The sequence below is a fragment of the Triplophysa dalaica genome, chromosome 15 (genome assembly GCF_015846415.1).
Source record: "Triplophysa dalaica isolate WHDGS20190420 chromosome 15, ASM1584641v1, whole genome shotgun sequence".
In the NCBI taxonomy this organism is placed as follows: Eukaryota; Metazoa; Chordata; class Actinopteri; order Cypriniformes; family Nemacheilidae; genus Triplophysa; species Triplophysa dalaica.
Genome location: NC_079556.1, coordinates 17,634,006 through 17,656,122, shown reverse-complemented (window position 1 = coordinate 17,656,122; position 22,117 = coordinate 17,634,006). Strand labels below are relative to the sequence as shown.

At 38.5% G+C, this 22,117-nt stretch overlaps 2 protein-coding genes across 7 annotated transcripts; one reads left to right on the top strand and one right to left on the bottom strand.

The window, feature by feature from the left end:
• Window positions 1-117: 117 nt before the first annotated feature.
• gskip (gsk3b interacting protein) lies at window positions 118-3,351 on the bottom strand. Of its 5 annotated transcripts, XM_056767379.1 has the most exons (4): window positions 2,815-2,830; window positions 2,405-2,533; window positions 1,695-1,940; window positions 118-1,576 (listed from the first exon to the last, which is right to left on the bottom strand). In XM_056767379.1, the coding sequence occupies exons 2-4, from the start codon at window positions 2,441-2,443 to the stop codon at window positions 1,418-1,420; spliced, it is 444 nt and encodes a 147-aa protein (XP_056623357.1). In that variant the 5' UTR covers window positions 2,444-2,533; window positions 2,815-2,830; the 3' UTR covers window positions 118-1,417. The 5 variants fall into 5 exon arrangements, with proteins under 5 accessions (XP_056623357.1, XP_056623356.1, XP_056623359.1 ...); XM_056767378.1 differs by lacking the exons at window positions 2,405-2,533; window positions 2,815-2,830 and adding an exon at window positions 3,213-3,351; XM_056767381.1 differs by lacking the exon at window positions 2,405-2,533 and having other exon boundaries at window positions 2,815-3,044.
• A 7-nt stretch (window positions 3,352-3,358) lies between these two features.
• Window positions 3,359-21,315, top strand: atg2b (autophagy related 2B). 2 transcript variants are annotated; one of them, XM_056767377.1, is made up of 43 exons: window positions 3,359-3,614; window positions 4,378-4,567; window positions 4,675-4,837; window positions 5,072-5,224; window positions 5,657-5,759; window positions 5,880-6,042; window positions 6,222-6,401; window positions 6,521-6,617; window positions 6,712-6,885; window positions 6,974-7,125; window positions 7,360-7,471; window positions 7,595-7,838; window positions 8,098-8,254; window positions 9,539-9,631; window positions 9,848-10,036; window positions 10,127-10,400; window positions 10,481-10,589; window positions 10,668-10,875; window positions 11,609-11,751; window positions 11,895-12,052; window positions 12,165-12,337; window positions 12,519-12,666; window positions 13,044-13,243; window positions 13,676-13,756; window positions 13,913-14,019; window positions 14,144-14,236; window positions 14,322-14,392; window positions 14,481-14,557; window positions 14,654-14,824; window positions 14,935-15,067; window positions 15,181-15,383; window positions 15,479-15,708; window positions 15,802-15,919; window positions 16,589-16,780; window positions 16,892-16,993; window positions 17,073-17,151; window positions 17,234-17,444; window positions 17,538-17,607; window positions 17,940-18,022; window positions 18,106-18,227; window positions 18,395-18,549; window positions 19,276-19,425; window positions 19,540-21,315. In XM_056767377.1, exons 2-43 carry the CDS (start codon window positions 4,406-4,408, stop codon window positions 19,768-19,770), a joined length of 6,234 nt encoding a protein of 2,077 aa, XP_056623355.1. In that variant the 5' UTR covers window positions 3,359-3,614; window positions 4,378-4,405; the 3' UTR covers window positions 19,771-21,315. The 2 variants fall into 2 exon arrangements, with proteins under 2 accessions (XP_056623355.1, XP_056623354.1); XM_056767376.1 differs by having other exon boundaries at window positions 12,516-12,666.
• The last annotated feature ends 802 nt before the right edge of the window (window positions 21,316-22,117 follow it).

Below are 22,117 nucleotides of genomic sequence, written 5' to 3'. Positions count from 1 at the left end.
ATATTAAAAGTAGAATTTATTGACCGCTTGAAGTCATTACTTTGGAATAAGCTATTATTTATATATTTTACAGCCCTGTCTGTTATATATTAGGTAGTCAATTAAATCAAACCACACTAACATTTTAAAGTGTGCTTTTTATTATAATGAAACAAAAGCAAGCAACTGTCTTCAGGTACAAGGTATTTGTGCCATATTAGCCAACAAAACACAAATTTATACGAGTTATCTTTGATGTTTATAGAAATTAAGAAAATTATTAACAGGCTTGTTTAAAACTGGCATATTTTTGAAGTAGCATTCCACCATCCTTTGCTTATCCAAAACCAGCTGACGTGCAAAAGTAAATGGCCTAAAATTTGAAAACCCAATACGAGGTAGAAACCCATCATTCCAGAACTTTCTGAATTGATGCATTTAATGATGATTAAAGTTGTATGCTCTCTGCTACGAATTAAAGGGAGATGAAAACAAAAAGGGCATTGAAAGTAACCTTTGCGAAATACTTAAGCCCTTCTAAACAAGTCAGAAAATGGCTACCTTATTTCATGTAGTGCAATTCTATGCAATATATAAAGCTTATCATTTCATCCCAAAAACATTTTTTAAACACACTTATAAATGGCACTATTCAGATTACATATTGTGTGATATGTTTAATCAACCATGAGAATTTCAGTCTTTACTATAGAAAGGGGGGTGTTGCCAGTACTGCTTTAGTGCTAAAATGCACCATCGTTTATGCTTGGGACTGATTTAAGGAAAAAGATCAAAATTTTTTCCAGAGGATTTGAAAATGGATTTAACCATCATTCATCAATTTTGGCTTTTCAGTACTTTCTGCTGATTTAACACATTTTAACATTTATATAACAGCAATATCGAGCAGGGGAAGGTAAGATACTGAATAAATTGTCATTTTAAAGTTTTCAAACCAATTGATCCTTAACCCAGTGCAGCTCAAACTTTAAAATGTGAATTTAGTAGTAAGGCAACTGATAACTTTTTAATGACAATACGGAACAATGCCATTCACCAATGATGGAAGTACAGTATGGAGATAGTACTTAATACTTAATTGGGCCCAATAACATCAAAGTCAGTGCACCTTCATGTGAACACAAAATATATTGGTTTCAATGACAAAATCCCAAATATTTTACCATGAAAATGAACGCAAAGTATTAATCTGGGCCCTTCATGTGTTACAGCACTGCCTCCAATAATACTTCTTTAAATGAAACAGTCATGTTTCAAAACATCACAAGCGCATCATGTTCCAAGTAATCACAAGATGTTTTGTTAAAACAAACAACTGGTTAAAAATAGTAAGTATCACTGACACTTCAGGCAGAGGGCAGCACAGGACTTGGTTTAACTTTGAGCGAGCACAAATGGTTAAGTGATACTGATCCCCTCACTGTCCATTTTGTTTAAGCCTCTCTAGTCTTTGAAGCAAAGCATTTCCAAACGCTTCTCTGTAACCAGGGCTCAGGGAATCCAACAGTGAGTAAACAGTCTCATGATACTGGGTGCTCAAACCTTCATCCACCTGATCAAAGGCGTGTCCCACCACCTGGAAAAAAACAGATGCTTTAGGATGAAAGTAGACAATTTAACAGGACACACATTCCCCACCAGTGTAAATACTAATATTACAATCAATTAGATTTATTTTTTATCTTTTCACTCACCCTCAACCCAGCCTCGGTGAGCTCCAAGTAATACCGGTTTCCCTCTCTGGTTTCAACGTTTATATGCGCCACATCTACTCCACTGGTAAGACTGTGAGAGACGTGCATGTCTGTGACTGCAAAGAGCACATCATTGACCACAGCCTCAGCTTCCAGCCTCATGTCTTTAACATCTCCCAGCTCAACACAGCGTTCTTCATAGGAACACTTCAACAGGTCCTCTGGTTTACAATCCACTTCCATCCCCTAAAACAACAGCAAGTCTTAATGCAAGATCGAATGCAAGACAAATAAAATGCAGAGATAAACGGCATGTTCATAAACATCTGACGTCAAACCGATCCTGAGGAGGCGCGAGCGCTGTGATGCTAACGTCTCTCTGACAAATGCTGTAACTGACCAAAATACCAAACTACGTTTAACTCTCAGTAAAAACAACGTTTTTTTGGTAGAAATAAACATCTAACATTAGTAATAAACGATATCACATGCCTTAACGCAATCTGAAACCATAAAGAGTTAACGTTAGCTAACGATATTACTACTGACCAGGAAAACTGATGTAGTGTTAAGTTACAAAAAACGGGTTGGCAGCAGTTGCTATGACTTTAATAATAATGAAAGCAAATAGACAACATAGTTACGTATTAGATTATACAGTTTAGTGTCGTTAATAATTATATATAATCGTAATTTTGAGAAATACTAACTTCCTCCGGGGGTAGTTCGTCAGAACACTTCCGGCTCATGCCGGTGATCAGTGAGGAAATTCAAGAGCGTCATTTAAGAGCAGCAGTTACGCAGTGGATCTAGGCGTATTCTCCAAATCAACTGCGATTCTACACAAACAACGTTGTAAGCACATAGATACATTTTACAACATAGAATTTAACATATTACATATATGCCACTGATTAGTTGATACTGCTCATCTATTATCTGCTCATTTTTTATGTAACTGTGCAAAGCAGCCCAGTATGAAAGTCTTTTTTTGAAAGAACGAACGGATCCATATACATTTTCAAATAGATATTTATATGAATTCAAACGATTACCATTTTGTTTAATTTAATTTGTATTATTATTGCTTATTTTTCGTGATATAAAATACATTACTTACCGTTACTGCATTATTCACAAGCATTGCTACGAAATACACATGGAAAATGACTGGATTCTTATTGGAGCTTTGCTCGTGAAAAACGTCCAATTCGTACCATTCGAATTTCTAAACGTTTGTATTGACTAAACATAAATTAAACTAAATGTAAATATTTTTTTGCTCTCAAGGAAATCCACCGACATTCAGTAAATAAAGTAAGAATATTAACTAAAGCTTTGTCAGTAGGTCATTTAAGAATTTAGCAATAGTGTCCATTTTAACTGTTTACTGGATTTATATCCAGACTAAACCAACGCAGCAATTACACACAAAATAATATTTACACAACAGCATGAACGTTTATACATTCTGACACCACACAACGGATCATCTAAATGTAGTTGGAGTAGACTTACCACAAATAAGCACATTGACTGTTCTTTTAAAAGATGTATTTTACTGTAATAACACTCATACATCTGCATGGGTTAACTGTGCAATGGCTGCGCACAGTGCGCAGAGCGGATGCTCCTGAACACGCCGTGCGTGAGCGTGCGCAATGACAAGCGTGTTTGTAAACACCATCATTAGCCTCACCTAAACAAATAGAAAGGCAGTGATGTTGCTTTCACATGACCGGACATCCACTTATAATTCGTCCAAAGACCATTTCCTTAAATGTATTATATCTATTATGATTACGCGAGCCTCAGCTGAACAGAAAGACTTGAAAGAAGGTTTGAAGGATTCTGTTTAGCCAGCATGCTAGTTCACCCAAACCCAAGGAACAACGGTTAGTCAGTTATTTCGAAAGACAGGTGAGTTATTTGACTTAAAATATCTTATTTTGAAAGTGCACGGCGCATGGTGTCACATTTTAACATGTTTGATTGTCGGCCAGCGGGACGCCATGACTGATTTGTTATTGTTGACAGGTATCACACTCCCCAACCTTGAGGGTATTGCGCAAACGCCGGTTAACATGCTGTTATAGATATAGAGCCAGACGGCACCACCATGCAGGCCAGACAGATAAATATGGGTCTGCATGTCAATGTAGACTTTTAAATTTGGTTTAATATGGCCTGGCTTTTCTAATGCTATACTGCAAAGATTTGTTGGCATTTCTGTTTGATATTTTTAATTCATAATCATTCAGAATTTGACTAATTTGTGACATTGTTTCTTATCCAGATGTGTGTTTGATTAGGTAGATACATCACTTTAAAGGCATAAGAAAGTCGGATCCTTTATCAATACCAAGTCATTGCCATCAGAGACCTTTCCAAATAACCAGCTTATTAACATTATTTATGTGTTATTTACAGAAAACAGAGGTGTGGGAATGTGGCAACCATTTTTGAACTCTTTGCATAAGAATGCACATTTGACGCCTGCATTTTATGTTTATTATGTGCTATCTGTCATGTCATGATTGACTCTGGATTTTGACTATTTAAGTTACTCCATTTATAAGTCACTCTAGGCTTGGAGCTCCCATAGTTTACAGAGATCTCCATCAAATAGATATTAGGTTTTGATTATTTTATTTAGTAAAATGTATTTCTAAACTTGTTTTAGTACACGCTGAACTCAAGCACTGGTCAAGATGCCATGGCCATTTTCTGAGTCTATTAAGAAGCGGGCATGCAGGTACCTGCTGCATCGCTATCTTGGGAATTTCCTCCAAGAGAAGCTCAGTTTGGACCAGCTTAGCCTGGATCTCTATCAAGGCACAGGCTCACTCGCTCAAGTGCCGCTGGACAAATGGGTTAGTTCTATAATTTTGTGCTGTTTCCAAAAAAATACTTTAATTTGATTATATACAGTCATCAGAATGGTTTATCCACAGTTTGAGTTTGTTTCGTGCATTTTCAGTCCCTGAATGAGATCCTGGAGTCTGTGGATGCTCCATTTGAAGTATGTGAGGGCTTCATTCAGGCCATTTCCCTCACTGTTCCATGGGCCTCGCTGCTCCAGGACAACTGTGCGCTGGAAGTGAGGGGCTTGGAGATGGTGTTCAGGCCAAGACCTCGCATGAGTAAGAAACCTTGTTGCAATCCCTTTTTGAGATGATATGCAATAAATTTACAAATGTACTGGTTACTGTACTGTTTACTATAATATTTTGTTTTTGACCCGTTTGTAAATTATGACTAAATGCTGTAGTGATGTCATAGATCTTTCTAATGTAATACACTGAGTGTAATGAATTTTGTGTTTAGTATGTATACTTTGTCATGTACTGTATGTCTATCTTTTAATTCATTTTTAGCATCTGGCATTGAGCCCATGTCCCTGTCAAACTTCATGACAAGCAGCATGCAGCTGGCCAAAGACTGTTTAAGCCAAAGACTCACTGATGATCAGGGGGAGAGCTTCCCAGCTCTGGATGGGCTGGAGAAGTTTGCAGAGACTATTGAAACGGGTATCCTTCTCGCCATAGACCATGTTTATTCTAGATTAAAAAATGTACTTTGTTTGTTTCTTGTAAGTTTATAGAGCAGTTTCTTATTTTCATTTAATTACTCACTTTTACCAAACTACAATATTTCTACAAAATATTGCAGCATTAAAGGGATAGTTCACCCAAAAATCCAAATGTCATCATTTACTCACTCTCAAGAATGTTCTTAACCAAACAGATCAGGGGCACCATCCGCTACCAAAGTAAGGAAAAAACTAGTGGTAGTTAATGGTGCCACAGAACCTTCTAGTTTCAGAGCAAAGATTTTTAAACAGTTGCGGAACATCTTATGGGTAAGAAAATGATGACAGAATTAAAATTTTTGGGTGAACTATTCATTTAAAACTAACAAATTTGTCATTCATTTATGGGTTTTCCTCTTTCCTATGTTAGTGTTGAGAAGAGTCAAGGTCACTTTTGTGGATACCATCCTAAGGATGGAACACGTTCCTGAAAACTCTAAAACTGGCATTGCCCTCGAACTCAGAATCAATAAGTAAGTTTTAAAGATGAAAGTAAATGTCTGACTGTCAAACTGACTTTGATCTTAATTTTGTCGAGTAATTGTATTAGTTTGAGTAGTCACCATGTTCTCTCTGGATGATGTTGTGTTTAGGATAGTTTATTGTGATGATAGTGTGGAGGAGGGCTCAAGTGTCAATATCCATCAGCCAACCACGTTTGCACATAAAAATCTAACTCTGGACGGTGCTGCTGTGTTCTGGGATGAGTTTTCAGAATCAGCACGAGCCGGCCTCAAATCACCACCCCCTCATACAGTGAGTTTACTTGTCCAGGTGTCATCCAACAATCCTCTCAAACGGTTTTAGCTGCAATCAAGATGTTTTTAATATTTTTATTGATACAGTATGCTTTTTAAATGAAAGAACACTTGTGTGTTGCTGCTTACTAGCCAGTGGCAAGGCTGTCTGAGAAAATTGTCCGTTACTCAATACAGGAGACTGAACCTAAGCTTTCACCAAGTTGGAACCCAAAAATCATCTGCGAGCCACACCCCCAATTCCCAGAACCAGTATCTTCCAGTATGCCGTTTGAGCCGGTTCAGATAGGCTGCCTCAGTGGTCGACTGGAGCTGTCCGTGGTTCTGAAGCAAAATGAAGCAATGCCAGGAGCTAAGGTGGGAACAAGCGAACTGTTACAAACCTACAGACTTTTTCTTCTAGCAAGCTATAAAAGTATTGAACAGATTGGAAATTCTGTTAACAGTAATACTTTACCGATATTTCTTCTTCACAGTTGGACATCGATGGACAGTTTGAATCTCTAATCATGCTGCTTTCACCCCGTCAAGTCCACCTTTTACTGGACATGTTTGGTGTCTTCTCCAGTTCAGGTGACACCTTTCAAGCTTTTTTTTAATTTCCATCATGTATAAACCACTCTAAAGTGCATTCATTGAGTGTGACTGAGTGATCGTGTGTATGTAGCTGGACAGGAGTGGTCTGCTTTAGGAAAAGACAGGAAAAGTCGTCCTATGCAACAGGAAGATGAGTATCGCCTCCATATGGAGCTAAACCGCTGCATGAAGAAAGACACTATAACAGGAGCCACAGACCGAGACCTGTTTGAGAGTCAGACCACCAGAGCAGCATCCAGCAGAGGTTTTGCTCAGGAGATGTTCATTATCTTAGCATTTCCTTTTCCTGTTACTTACATCACTGATATTTCTCCTTTCTGTTGGTCTGACAGAGGATGTCTTTTTCTCAATGGCTGAGATGGATATGTCACACAGCTTATCATCTCTTCCCCCTCTTGGAGATCCCCCTACAGTGGATCTGGATTTGTCTCTAAGCAGCAACTATTCTGCCTCCCTGGGGGAGTCGTCATCTGGAAATGTTGCCGTAGGTTTCCCCCTAGCAGGGATCATGTGTTCATGTGTTGCAATTCAATACATGTTCAATACATGAAAAGTATAGCTGTTTAATAAATTACTTTTTTCAATACAGAGCAAGTTTAAGTCTTACAGTTTTTATTGTACAGTTTTTTTTTGTAATGACCTACACCAAACAATGTATCCATGAGATGTTTTTACAAAATTTAAGACATTTAATCTGTTCTGTTTTGAATTTTTCCAGAATATGTGGGATGAGTACATGGATACTACTAGACAAAAAGAGAGAAAGAACAACGAGATGCCACAATTTTCCAGAGATCCTCAGTTCCCCCAAACGTTACTCCGGCAAACTTGTGAGAGCCTTTCATTATAATTTATAGATGAACTAAGCTTGTGTGTTTAAAGCTCAGCTTTATGGTTTTTTTTTTAGTACCCTATTTTAATTAACCACACCTCAATCTATTTGTGATCTGTAGCCCATCCATCTAAGGGCCACTGTGATGAATCCAGGCCTGAGCTGGTTCTCAGGCTAGCAGTGGGGAGTCTCTGCCTGTCTGTCCTACATATTGACCCCCTCTCACCACCAGACACATCCCAAAACCCTCTCGCACCAATGGCTTCTGAGTTTTTCCGTATTCTGTCTGCTAATAAGCTCACTGTAGGAGATTTCATGAGATCAAGAACTGTATTTGATGAAGCCTGTCCACATGATCATCTAAGGTAAATCTTGTATTGCTTTTAAGTTTTCTCAACTTCTCAGCTATGTTACGTCTATTTTATTATATTCCATTAGCACTTAAGTCACAATGAAAGCCAAAGGGAGCATCCTCAAATGTAAAACAACAACAACAACAAAGGACCCAATACAGAGCCTTGTGGAATCGAGTGTTCATGAACTTGTCTTAATGTTTTAGAGGGAAGGCGTTTAAGGGTACCACTAAATACAGATTAACTTTTTGTGTGTATTTTTGTTCTTTAGATTCATAGGTCAGGGATTAAAGGTGACATACGAGCACTGCCAAGGCTCCAACGTAAGGGCGCTGATCACAGATCTATCCCTGAACCAGGTGGAGCTTCTGGAGTGCCTGTATTCTACTGACAGCCACACTCTACCGAGTGGAGCACAATACACAGAGGTACACATGCGGACACACCCAAAGATATGTTAATAAATATACGTAGCTAATCTATCACAGTTGTTCTCAACTGGTTTGGCCATGGGACCCACATTTTCATTATGCAACACACTGCAAAAAATGACTTTCTTACTTACTTTTTTTCTTATTTTCCAGTGAAAATGTCTAAACATTCTTAAATCAAGATGCATTTTCTTGATGAGTAAATTGACCTAAGAAAATAAGTCTTGTTTTTAGTAAAAAAAATATGAAATTTCTGAGATTTTGTGCTTAAAACAAGCAAAAATAATCTTGAATTGAATGACTAAGAAAAGGTAAACCTTAATTCAAGATTATTTTTCTTACCCCAGTGGCAGATATTTTTGCTTGTTTTAAGCACAAATTCACTGAAATTTCATGTTTTTTTACTAAAAACAAGACTTATTTTCTATGGTCAATTTACTCATCAAGAAAATGCATCTTGATTTAAGAATGTTTAGACATTTTCAGTGGAAAATAAGAAAAAAAGTCTAAGTAAGAAAGTCATTTTTTGCAGTGCAAATCACGTTTTAGGATAAATGACGTCATGTGTAGTTTATAAAAAGGAGTTACTAATATTCAAATACTATCCAATATTTGTGACTAATACTGATGAATGAACAGTCTTTAAATTATGGTTATGAGCAGTCCCAAACAAGTTTTTAAATAAAATTATTGCTTTGAGTTACCACCATAATATAAACATAGACAAAATAACACAAAGCGAAAATAACATGGCATAATAACTAACTAACTAATAAATAACTTTTATTTCACACATTGCAAGCCATGCTCATAGTTTCTTTTGGGCTTTAGTGAAGACAGTGCACTCCGCCGGATTTGCGTGAATATAGCACTGATAACATCTGACAGGACAGGATAGTTAGTTTTTCTGAAGTGAACGACTTCTTATTTCATAAAAAGTTAAGAAAATAATGACACCGACATTAAGCATGCCAACATCTAACCTAAACACAGCTGTTGAATTGGTACAGCGAGCACTCATCTGCTCAGGCATCTGCCAACAGTTTTCACGCACGTCTTTCAAAAAAAAAAAATCTCCCATCAGAAACAAATTTAGAATTACGTTTTTTTTATTGATGTTGTTTCTTAGACTGTGCACTTCACGACCCACTTAGAACGGTCTTGCGACACACCAGTTGGGAAACAATGATCTAACATAGAATAGTTTTTTTATGGACACGATGCAGAATTTCTGTTGATGATCGGCTATTGAAATAATTTACTCTTTGTGTCAATCACTAGCTTCTTACTTTTGATGTCCCAGCCAGTAGTGAATCTCCCCCTTTGCCTTGCCTGCACCTAATCTACAAACTAACAGAACGCAGAGGCCCGCAGGTAAAAAAAATAAGTTCCATGCAACACTTTTTAACGGATGATCTAGTATATTTTGGTACAATATCTATTTGTCCTTCTCTCGCTAAAGTAAATCGAAACTTTTTGATTGACATTATGAATTACTATTTGCATAAATTTCAAACATGCAGTTATTAATTAAAATCAACCACAAAGACAACAAACATGGTCTTTAAACACTTGTTCTGTTCTCATAAGGGCGGGCAGGTACGTCTTAGTGCTATACCTCGCAAGGCAGAGTTGCAGGTTGAGCTGGGAAAAGTTTGCACGGAGTGTGATGTCAGTATCGTGGACAGGCTTAACTCTCTGCTCCAGCCACAGAAACTGGTTACCACGGAGATGATGGCGTCTCACATGTACACGTCCTACAATAAGCACATCAGTCTGGTGAGAAACACTAGCTCCTCACTGTGTGCTATTCAGACTTTTCATTTAATAGCCCTTTGCCTCTTATCACAGTTGTGTTTCTCTCACAAGCACAAGGCATTTGCTGAAGTCTTTCTGGACGATAGCCGTAACCCAGCGCACTGTCATGTGTCCGTATCGGTAAACGCTCCCCTGCTGGTTCTAGTGGTGCGGTTTCCGATCCCTGACCTGCGCTCGGATCAGGAGAGGGGGCCCTGGTTTAAGAAGTCCCTGCAGAAAGAGCTTCTGCGTCTGGAACTGGAGGACCTGGAGTTCAAGACGGAGTTAACTGGAGGAAACTCATCCGAGCAGACCAAGATGGAGCTCACGTTTAAAGAGCTAAGTGGTACGAACAGTCACTTCAGTTTTTTCAAACGTTAGACAGATTAGTTCTTAAATTTAATTGAATTTATTCTGATACACTAGGGTCATTCCAAAAAGACAAAGATCACCCTGCTGCCAGGTTCTTAAGAGTAGCTAATACCATGGAGGAGGACATGACGTCCTCAGACTGTGGAAAATTCGACTGGCCCAGGTATGCTAGGCTCAAGGCATCATGGAGTATTTTTGGTACAAGAATGTCAGATTTTTAAAAAACTCTTTTTCTGTTCAGAGTGGTTCTAAAGGTGAACCCCAAGGCTGTGCACTCCATCCTAGAGCGTGTAACAACAGAGGAAGAGGAGGAAGGGGTGGATGATCTCTCACAGGAGGAAGAAGAAGAAGAGGAAGGAGCCGCCCACTCTCTGAAGGATTTGTGTGATTTTGGCAAACCTGAGCCCTCGCCTTTTTCTTCACGTCGTGTCATGTATGAAAACGAAGAGGTAGAAACAGTTCTTTACTTTAAAATGAAAGCTGTCTAATTCATGACTTATTTTTCGTAACGTGACGTATTTCCGAGTGAAACAGCTTCAGAAATTTGTAAAAAATTTGGACAGGGCTTTATTTTTCCCTTCCCCTTCTGATTGGTTTGTTGTAAGTTGGTCCTATAAAGGAGGGCTAAAAATGCCTGGCCATTGGACGGTCAGTCTAGTCCTACCTCTTTTTGTTGCTGATGTCATGTGGTGAAGAGTTGTTGTTGAGAGGGGAGAGGAGCTTAATGTTTTTGATTAAAGATTTTAAGCCCAAAATAAATTTGCATGGATAAATCATCTATAATAATCACTGCAACACTGTGTAAAACACTTAAAATTTTCTTTAAAATAGTCTTTGTTTTGGAAAAGTATATACATTTCAGTGCGTTGCAAAAACTAATTCTATTTTCGGATACTATTAAGGATGGATAGAATGCGAATTGGGACGCAGCTGTGGAGTGAGCAAGTACAACCTCACCGCTAGATGCCACTAAATTTCATACACTGGAAATTTAAGTAGATACAGTAGTAATGCCAGAATTTTGCATAATGTTGTTTGCTGCAACCCTTATTTTGGGGAAAAAGAAACTTTGCTTTCATCATAATTTTTTAAGAGCCTGAGACAAATATAGAAATCTGTTAATAGCTTTTTCCATTTCTCATGCTGTATATTGCCATGTGACCGTGTCATGTTTTGATGCAGATGGTCATCCCAGGAGACGTGGTGGAGATGACGGAATTCCAGGAAAAAACCATGAGCAACTCTCGCTACATCCTGGAGTTGTTTTTCCCCAATGTTCAACTCGCTTTGCCCAATAAATCATTTTATGAGAAATTACACAACAGGTAACAAAATTTTGTGTTAGAACATCAATAAAACTTGATAGTTTAGATACAGTGTAAGCCTGAATCCTCAATACTTTTATTCCTGATAAAACTTTAAACCAAAGCTGTGGTTTGTCCAACAACCGTCTCTTTTGTTTGGACAGGATTAATAATGACCTGCTGCTGTGGGAGCCCACTGCTCCATCACCAGTGGAGACGGTGGACAACATCCCATATGGCGCTGGTCTATCTGTAGCCAGTCAACTCATCAACACATACAGCAAAGACAGCTTCAGTCAGTTCAGATCTGCAGGCCCGGAAGGTAAAAAAACACCCTTCCTTCATTAAAAACCTGCTTTTCATGTTATGATCCTTTCTAAAGTTCTGTAATGGGCCTTTTAACAGTTTGCATCTGTGTTTGTCTGTGTGTGCAGAGGAAGACAGCGGTTCTGAGGAAGAGACCCTCCTATACTACACTCCCGCAGAGCTGGGCTACAGGAGCAGGAAGAAGAAGAGGAGTAAGATACAGCCCAAGACATCACAGAGCCTCTTTTCCATTGTCCTGTCTATAAACCACGGCCTGGTGGCTGTACACACACAGATAAAGGTATTACATCAGTATCTCAAAGATTGCGTTTTAGTATTGAGATATTTGCTTTGATTCAAACACTATTGAGCTGCCTACAGAAAGAGCGGTTGTAAAATAATTTTATTTTAACAGAACAATAATAATAAAGTGATGATACTGTTTAGCCTGCATATGTAGTGACTCCCGATATATCCAGCAGGATGATAAGAGTGTGTTACAAAACAAACATGGAGAGTTTTGGATGGAGGTGAAAAACGGGACTCTGTTCGGCGTGACACAGCATGAAGGCTACAAAGACCAGCATTACGTCTGTTTCCACACGTCGCAGGCCTGCCTCTATCATCACGGTTTGTGATCTGTCTGTTCATTTTTTTTAAGTTAGTCTGATGTTGACGTATTCAGATTCCTGTCCACATTATTGTTATTTTTATGTGGACATAAATATATTTCCATTTTGTGTAGCTTGTGAAAATCGGTATGTGTAATGAATAGAATGTCTGAAAACTTAATATTCAGCTAGAAAGTAGATGAGAAATACCCAGATGGCCATTTTCCAAAAGTTAATCAATTGTAAATACTACAAAAAGAAGTATGTACTTCATAAAATTCACTACAGGACAGAATTTTGGATGCAGGGAGTGAGCTGATCATACCTTTTTATTTTAGTGCTTATGTTATTATAGCTCTTTAATTTAGATGTTTTCTTTGTTTCTGAATTCTTCAGGCACAGTGGAAGGAGACGCCCCTGACTGGACCATTAATCTGCCCTGCAGGACGCGTCCTCATTGGCTGGAGCCGGTGATGTACGCGTCTGAGTCTGCACCAGAGAGGGTGTCTCCCTCTGAGGGCCTCAACTTTGAGCCTCATAGCATGCTGTCCATCGCTCTTAAAATCTCTTCCCATAACACCGAGCGCAATGTCAAGGTGAGCTACAGCAACTGTGGACAGATTATTGTATTATAAAACACAAATGGATTTTGTTCGGTTGTGACATGTAACCGTGTGTAAATGGTAAAACAAAGGAGTCTTCTTTAAGGTTGTCTACGCCAGATATTTTGAACTAAAGATTGAAAAAAACTTCAATGACGATAAATAAAAAGTTTGGGGCCAAAAGGTTGGGGATCATGAATTAAGATGATTGTTCCTTATGCAGAATATGTATATTTTTAAATATATCAAGATGACTGTGATTAAATAACTACTCCATCTTTTTGCATATAGTTCACCTTACGATCAATCATTACGCTTTAAAAAAAACTCAGTTAACTTTTTCCTTGAATGCTTTGTGTTTAAAAGCTATCCTGTCCGTTGTGGTTAAAATTGCTGAGACCATTTTGTGTGTTTCTGTGTTCTCAGGAGTTTATCATAGCCGTTGGCATGAGGGGAGTCACACTTCAGCACAAAATGGTGCCTTCAAATCTGGGCTGGTACAACCAGGTAGTAAAACAGAACCACATGCAAACAACCTAAAGAAAAAGCTTCCAGCACCTGAACACTGACTTGTAGAGTTAATATATAAGATAGTTGACGTCTTACTTGAAAAATAATGAAATGTATCTGTGCTTAATAACTTGGTTTGTCTCTCCGGTATAGATAGTCGACCTTTTAAATGTGTCAGATGAGCCAGTGCTTGGGTACAACCCCCAAACCTCTGTATCTACCCTCCATCTGCATCTATGGAGCTGCTCCCTCGATTACAGGTGATGCATTTAATTTTTATTTCAAATTTAAATATCGATTTAGGATGAAATATCGTTCATCTCTTTTTTAATCTGCAAAAATAGATATTTATTACACTACTAAACAGTTGTCTTCTCTCTATAGACCCTTATATTTACCAGTGCGATCTCTGCTGACCGTGGAGACCTTCAGTATCTCCAGCAGCGTGTCTTTAGATCACTCTTCTTCTAACCTCAGGTAGAGCTCTTATCATCTCAGCATCCACACCAGCTATTACTGAAATGTTACCTAGCTAATGATATTCATATCTTTGACCTCCTAGAATCATTTTAGATGAGGCCGCATTGTTTCTGTCTGACAAGATCAACGCTGTATCTGTTAATCTGGCTCGAGGTGAGGAATCGCATACTGTATGTATGATGCCAAGACATATCTCACAGTGAAAGACACTAGTGCCATTTTAGATTTTCTTTCTGTTTAGACTATGTGCAGGTGGTTGATATGGGCACTTTGGAACTGAGGATCACAGCAGTGAAACCAGGAACCGATGGCAAAATGGTAGGAAAGTTCTCTCTTTGAGTTGTTTACCCCCTCACACAGAACCTTTGAGCTTCTTATATTTATCACATGTCTTGTATATGTTTATGTTTGTAGACTGAGCCGAGGTTTGAGCTGCGTTGCTCAAGTGACGTTATTCACATTCGCACCTGTTCGGACTCCTGTGCCGCGCTCATGAACCTTATTCAGTACATAGCCAGTTATGGGGATCTACTGGCCCCTTCTGGACTGGAGACCAAAAGCAGACCCGCTAAGCAAAGAGTGAAGGTCAGTTCAAGTGGACGTCATTCTTTTCAGACCTCTCAACAAAACAAACCTGGTTTGTTGAGGCTTATTTGAGCTGTTCTTTGTAAGTGATGTATGCTAATGTTGTCCAGACTGAAGCAGGGAGCCGCCCACCAGCTCAGACACCTCTCCTTCCTGAAGCAGACCAACAGATTCTTCAAGATCTCATGAGTGATGCTATGGAGGAGACAGACGGCCTTCAGAGCCACACGTTGCAACTGAACGGTCAGGCTCTGCTCACAAGTTTTTATTTTTAGTTGTTTTTCATGAGTTTCTTCTTGTTGAGTCATGACATCTTCAAATTTCATTGATGTTGTATCTGTCAATCTCTGCTGTAGGTATCAATGAAGATCACTCACATGATCACGACGCACCCCGATCTGATCTCTTCCTCTTTCCTGATGAGAGCGGAAACCTTGGGCAGGAGCCGAGCCCCACCTATCCCACCCTGCATTCTCCGCTCATCACCCCTCCGGCTCCCTCTCTGCCCCACGATTCTGATGACTTCTGCATCCTGGACACACCCAGCTCCAAACTAACGGTCAGCTGTTCTTTTGGAAGCTATGATCACATCACGTTTTTTTCAAATAGCTAGCTTATGTGACCTCATATTTCTTTATGGGCTTTATCTTTCAGGAAACGGATGAGGAGCCTATGGTAAAGAAGCTGACCTCTGAACCCATCGCAGTGATGCAAGACCACTTCAGTGTGCCTGTGGGGGGCATCAGCTCCAGTAGGGGACCACTTCAATTTCCCATCCCTGAGGTCAGATATCTTATCAAGGAGATCTCAGTGGTGTGGCATCTCTATGGGGGAAAGGATTTTGGGGGCGGGGCGCTCTCCTCCTCGCCAGCTCGCAGTCGAGGGTACGGAGGTGGTTTTGCTTCGCAGAAATGAAACTGTTTGCTTGCATAATGACAACCTATTAAGAGAGCTGGATGTTGTTTTTTGTGTTGTAGGTGCACTCCACACAGTTCTCCATCACAGACTCCTGTTAGACAAGCCAGAAGGAGCTCCCGTGCTGGAGGAGGATGGGGCAGAAACCCTGATGTTCTTATGGAGATTCAGCTCAGTAAGGTAAGAATCCGGCACTGTTTGCAAAATCATGCATCTGAATTGTACAGAACTATACAGAGTCACAATAAAGTAAGGATAATATGAAAATTTGTGTTCATTGTGGTCTATTAATATTACCTTTTACTGTTATTATCAGTGGTCCTTGTATGTCCTGCACCATGTTTTAGAGGTATGCTTTTGACTTGGGCTGTAGCAAAAACACCCAGCAATGACATAGCTGCGCATTTAAAATTACTTATAGCACCAAAGCATTCTGGTACAGGCAGGTTTTGTACAGTCAGGCACCACTTCTCCAGAAAAGCATATACCTAAAAAGGTTGTATATTCTAATAGAGACAATCCAGAACTTCTATACATTCCAAATACTTTCTTTTTTATGCTATCTAGTCATTTGAATACAGCTTTACTACCACAAACTTTGTTAGTCATATTCTGGTGAAGGGGAGATGATGTGTAATCTATAACAATGCTTGACTACCTGGACAACAAAACCAGTCTTAAGTAGCACGGGAACATTTTTAGTAATCGGCAAATTACAAGGTATGGGTATCCTATTCTTACGATCCATACATCACTAGAAAGCTTGACACTTAAGGTTTTGTTGTACAGGGTCACATATAGTCCATTACCAAAAGGATCATCCCTATAATGCTATATTATACCTAAAAGGTGCGGTTCCAGCATGAGGTGTATCCTCAGATGACACCAGAGGCAGGTGTTTTAACAGAGCAGCCGGTGTCCAGACAGGTATTCTCAGTGCAAGACCTGGAGATACGAGACAGACTGGCCTCCTCCATGATGAACAAGTTCCTCTACCTGTATTCCAGTAAGGAGATGCCCAGGAAAGCTCACTCCAACATGGTGAGATCGAAAATACATTTACAGACAGATTGCATTGTTTTAAAAGCAGCACTCAAGCTATGCACAGTACAAATCATTCTGAAAGGAGTGTGTGATGTTTGTGTGTTTTAGTTGACTGTCAGAGCACTGCATGTATCTCCAGAGGCTGGTCAGGCGCCTCAAGAGTGCTGCCTGCGCGTCTCTCTAATGCCTCTCCGTCTAAACATTGACCAGGTACAGACACAGACACCCTTCACATTCAGTCAATTTTTGCTGGAAACCAACAGAAAGCGGGCTCTTTTTCTCCATACAGGATGCTCTGTTCTTTCTGAAGAATTTCTTTACCAGTTTGGCTGCAGAAGTCGAGCTGTTTTCCCCTCCGGAGCAAGAAGGTGACACTCAGCTCAAACACAAACTCAGAGGGTCTTGAATCGTGTTTTAGTAGTTGAATCATTTATGGAATTGTTTTTTCAGTCTTCTGCGTGTCGATGAAGAAGCCTCCAGGCCCAGAAGTCTCCTGCAATTTCTCAAAGTACAATGGAGGGGCGGGTCAAGAGCCTGCACCCATCATCTCGGTGCCAACACAAGCACGTGGAGGCTCGAGTCTCATCAGCAGTCAAGACAGCGCCACTGAGACCGATACATCTGCTTCCTCATCGTTCACAGACCAGCCCATTTTCTTCAGGTGTGTTAAAGTAGATTATCCATCTACATAAAAGGTATGAAGTTATTCAAGTATGAATCAATCAATAACAGCAAGCATGGGGTTGTTTTCCAGAGAGTTCCGGTTCACGTCTGAGGTGCCGATCAGATTAGACTACCATGGAAAACACATGGCCATGGAGCAGGTGTGCTATGTAATCTTTCATCAAATAGTTGCTGACATTTCTTTGGTCAGAAATAGCTGATTTACATTTTGACTGTTGCTTGTGGTAAAAAGATAAATTTCACAATAATTGTCAAGAAATAGCTACTTTTTGTAATGTTTACATAATAATGACTTTGAGTTTCTGAGCCAAATTTGATGTGTGATTCATGTGCGATTAATTTGATTAATTAATCGCCACATTGTGCAATTAATTCGATCAACAGTTTAATCGCTTTGCAGCCCTTGACAATTTATGAAAAGTAAATGATCGGATGATACAGTATCTAGATGAAACGTATAATTTTTTTTCAGGGCACATTTGCTGGTATCGTGATTGGACTGACACAACTTAACTGCTCAGAGCTCAAATTACGGCGATTGTGCTATCGACAAGGGTAAGACTGGTGTACAAATAAAAAAAACATTTATCTTTGTTACTATCTATTAAGCTCATTCAGAAATGCTTGTTTTTTAATAGATTATTGGGTGTTGACAAGCTGTTTTCTTATGCCATTAATGAGTGGCTGAATGACATCAAGAAGAACCAACTGCCGGGGCTTTTGGGAGGGGTGGGGCCCATACATTCCCTGGTGCAGCTAGGTTAGCACAACACTTCTAACATATACCATGTGAAGTAAATGCTTTAAATTGTTTTGTCGACTAAATGTCTCTGAACCTGTATAATCATAAAATAAAAAGTGATCTAGTTAAAAGTGAAAGGTCTCGGGTTTTATAGCAGCATTGTATTTTCTGGTGTTTCTGTGCAGTTCAGGGTTTTAGGGATCTAGTGTGGTTGCCCATTGAACAATATCGCAAGGACGGGAGAATAGTGCGCGGCTTCCAGCGCGGAACCGCCTCCTTCGGAACCTCCACTGCAATGGCAGCTCTGGAACTCACCAATCGCATGGTGCGAACAATACAGGTAAAACTGCACCGTGTGTGCATAAAACAAAGTTTACAGCACATTTGAAACTGTATCTGATTACAGATGTGTATCTTTTTTTATTCTTATTATTTTGCTGTGGAAGTGTATTCTATGAGAAACACATATTTGTAGGCTTACTTCATAGATTATTCACATCCATAATAAAAGTTTGTGTTTACATAATATATGTATTAATTTTGTATTTATTAACACATACATATATGTATTTAAGGAAAACACAAAAATAAATGAATGTTTATATGTAATTTAAATTATATATAAAAATTATTGCCGTCGAACGATTAATCGCATCCAGAATAAAAGTTTGTGCTTACATAATATATGCCTGTGTACTGTGTATATTCATTTTGTATTTATAAACGCATTCACATAAATGCATATATTTGAGAAAAATATAAAAGTTTGTCAACGTTTATATATAATTTCAATTATTTGTAAATGTTGATACATAAACATGTACTGTATTATGTAAACACAAATCGATTTATCGTTTGAAGCCCTAATAAATAAATAAAAATATATATATATACATGCAAATATTTCCTAAATATATACATGTATGTGTATGTGTTTATAAATAAATAAATGTGCACAGTGCACAGACATATTATGTAAACAAATACCTTTCTTCTGGATGCGATTAATTGTGATTAATCGATGTTATATACATTTCACCTGATCTGTTCTCTGTTTTTTGCCCAGGCGGCCGCTGAAACCGCTTATGATATGGTCTCTCCAGTTCCAGATGAGAATGAATGCAAAAAGATTAAACGGTACTCACATTACTGCCTGGCTAATCAACCTGTGGACCTCAGAGAGGGAGTTGCCAAAGCGTACAGCGTAGTGAAAGAGGTATGAGCTCTCCCACCCTAATTATTGTGGTAGAACCTTCCAAACTGATTTAAGTCTCTCGCTACACTGTATATAAACAACATTGCACATCATTTCCACTATGTGTTATTACAGGGCATTACAGATACAGCCCTTACCATTTATGACACTGCCACACGTGAGCACGAACAAAGGGGCATGACTGGCGCTGTGGGTGGAGTCCTGCGACAGCTTCCTCCTGCTGTTGTCAAACCTCTCATCGTTGCCACAGAAGCAACTTCCAACGTGCTGGGAGGCATGAGAAACCAGATTCACCCAGACGCACGACAAGAGGAGTCCCAGAAATGGCGTTTGGAGGAAGAGTAAGCTGTGCTCCTGCAAATGTACTCCTGCGTTGCAGATATAAATCGATATTCGACTTATCAGCCTCAAATACGTGTGCTGATTTTGAGTAGTGTGATTAGTCCCCATACAGGCCCATTTCAGTTTTCTGCTCATGGTTTCGTTTCTAGCGCTTTTGGAGTATCTGTGGCAGACGATCACAGGCTGTGGTAGAAAAAGTCTGACCCCCATATAAAGCATTAGATGAAACTGGAGCTTTTTCATACTTTTCTCAAGAGTATACCTGTTATTGACATTTAAGTGGAGTCATTGAGTATCTTAAAGACGCACAGCTTTAATAAATTTGTCTCTTTTCACCCCTCCAATGAACGTTCTCGTAGTGCCTTCATGTTACAATTCATTAATATCATATGAAATGGTTAAGTGTCTCGTGGTAAACAAGATTACTGTGCCATAGGTTTTTTCCCCTTTTTTTCCCCCCAATTCTAAGCAAATGCCGGCTACAACAGACCTGGGTTGTGTAATGCTAAACTGTCCTTAAGGACAGAAGTGTGTTCTTTATTTTTGATTTTGATAAGAAATTCTATTTTGCATAAAGAAAATGAAGCCTGTGATGATGCCATTTCGAAAATAAATTGTGAAATAATTTTCTTGGGAATGGTCACCCCCTATTTTATAACGTTAAAAAACAAGTTCATTCACATTATAGTAGGCTACGATACAAACAGGCTTTTTTATGCAAAATTTTCATTATTTCATTGAATTTTCAGGTTTATTTTTGTGGATTCTGCCCATAAAGGCTTAACATGCAAAAAAATCTACTCGAGTGCTAAAACTATTGAAATGATGTAAAGATATCAAAATCAGCCATCCAGTAGCTTTTTCATGCTTTGAACTTCGTACAATAATCATCTCTTGTTATCAAAACAGCACTACTATCTGTGTCCGTGGAAGACGCATCTGTACCTGATATATTCATCTGGCTTTCAAGTAACACTAATTTGTGTAGCATTTCTCTTTTCGGCTGTGTTAGAAACTAGTCCTCAAACATGAGGAATGTGTTGCAGTCATTATTACCACTTACAGTTTGTATTTCAGTGATCCCAGAAAATTCTTCTTTTTCTGTTTTTATTAAGCTGAAATTTCTGCTTTTTCTGTTTTTTATTAAGCTGCTAAGACGCGTGTCAAGTGACATTCCTAAGCAGCTTTATACAGAAGTCTTGTGGACGATACTTTAGATAAGGATACAAAACTAAATGTAGTATTCCATATTGTTAAAATGATCAAATAAACAAGCATTTGTAATTGTTTGTTGTTTATCAATAGCAATGTCTCGGATTTTGAGTTTGTTTGACAGTACAATTTGTTCAATTCTGAATTAATTTAATATCAAAAAACTTAAAATTTAGCTTTTGTCTGTTCTCATTTAAATGATGTCTCTAATATTTATGTATGTTTTCTTATAAGTGGTAATAACGGTTCTTGTACATAGATGTACATTTTCCCAATTTATACAGAAGCATGTATGATCAATAAAAGGGAAATAAATTATTTAATGTTGACCACTCATTTTGACTCTGTGCTTTGATATTGTTTGCAAAAAACATTAGTGCCCGAATTCATAGACATGGCTCAAGTGATAGTTCACCCAAAAAATTAAAATTATGTCATCATTTATTCACCCTCTTGATATTTCAAACCTTTATGACTCTCATTTTTGCACAGAACACAAAATAAGATATTTTGAAGAAAGTTTGTAACTGACCAGCACTGGCCCCCATTCACTTTTATAGACACAAAACCAATGCATGTTAATGGAGGCCAGTTAACAACATTCTTATAAATATCGTCATTTGTTTTCTGCGGAAGAAAGAAAGTCATGCAGGTTTGAAATTATAAGTAGTAAATGATGACAGATTATTTTATTATTCACTTTAAGGCTAGTCCTAGAATAAAATGAATATGTTAGTGCCATTGTTTTGCCTGGAGATGCACACCAATAACCAGAAACCATTTTTTTCCTAAAGCATTTTTATCAAAGCAACATAAATATCCTAAATTAACTATAACATAGTCCTGGCTTTAGCTAAGCCATGTCTGTGTAACATTTAACTTAAAACAACAAATTACTAAAATATCACTTCATTTAACATATGGCGCAAACCGTGTTAGAATATATTAAAACTCATACATAGCTGCAAATTACACAGTTTTTATTATGCTTTCTTATATGAGGAGGATTGTAACAGTATATTTCAAAGTACTTACATCATACCTTCAAAGACTGCTGAAAAATATATTTGATGATCGCAACAGTTATTGAACTTAAAAGAAAATTTAAGACTTCCCACTCTCCATGAATTTGCTATGG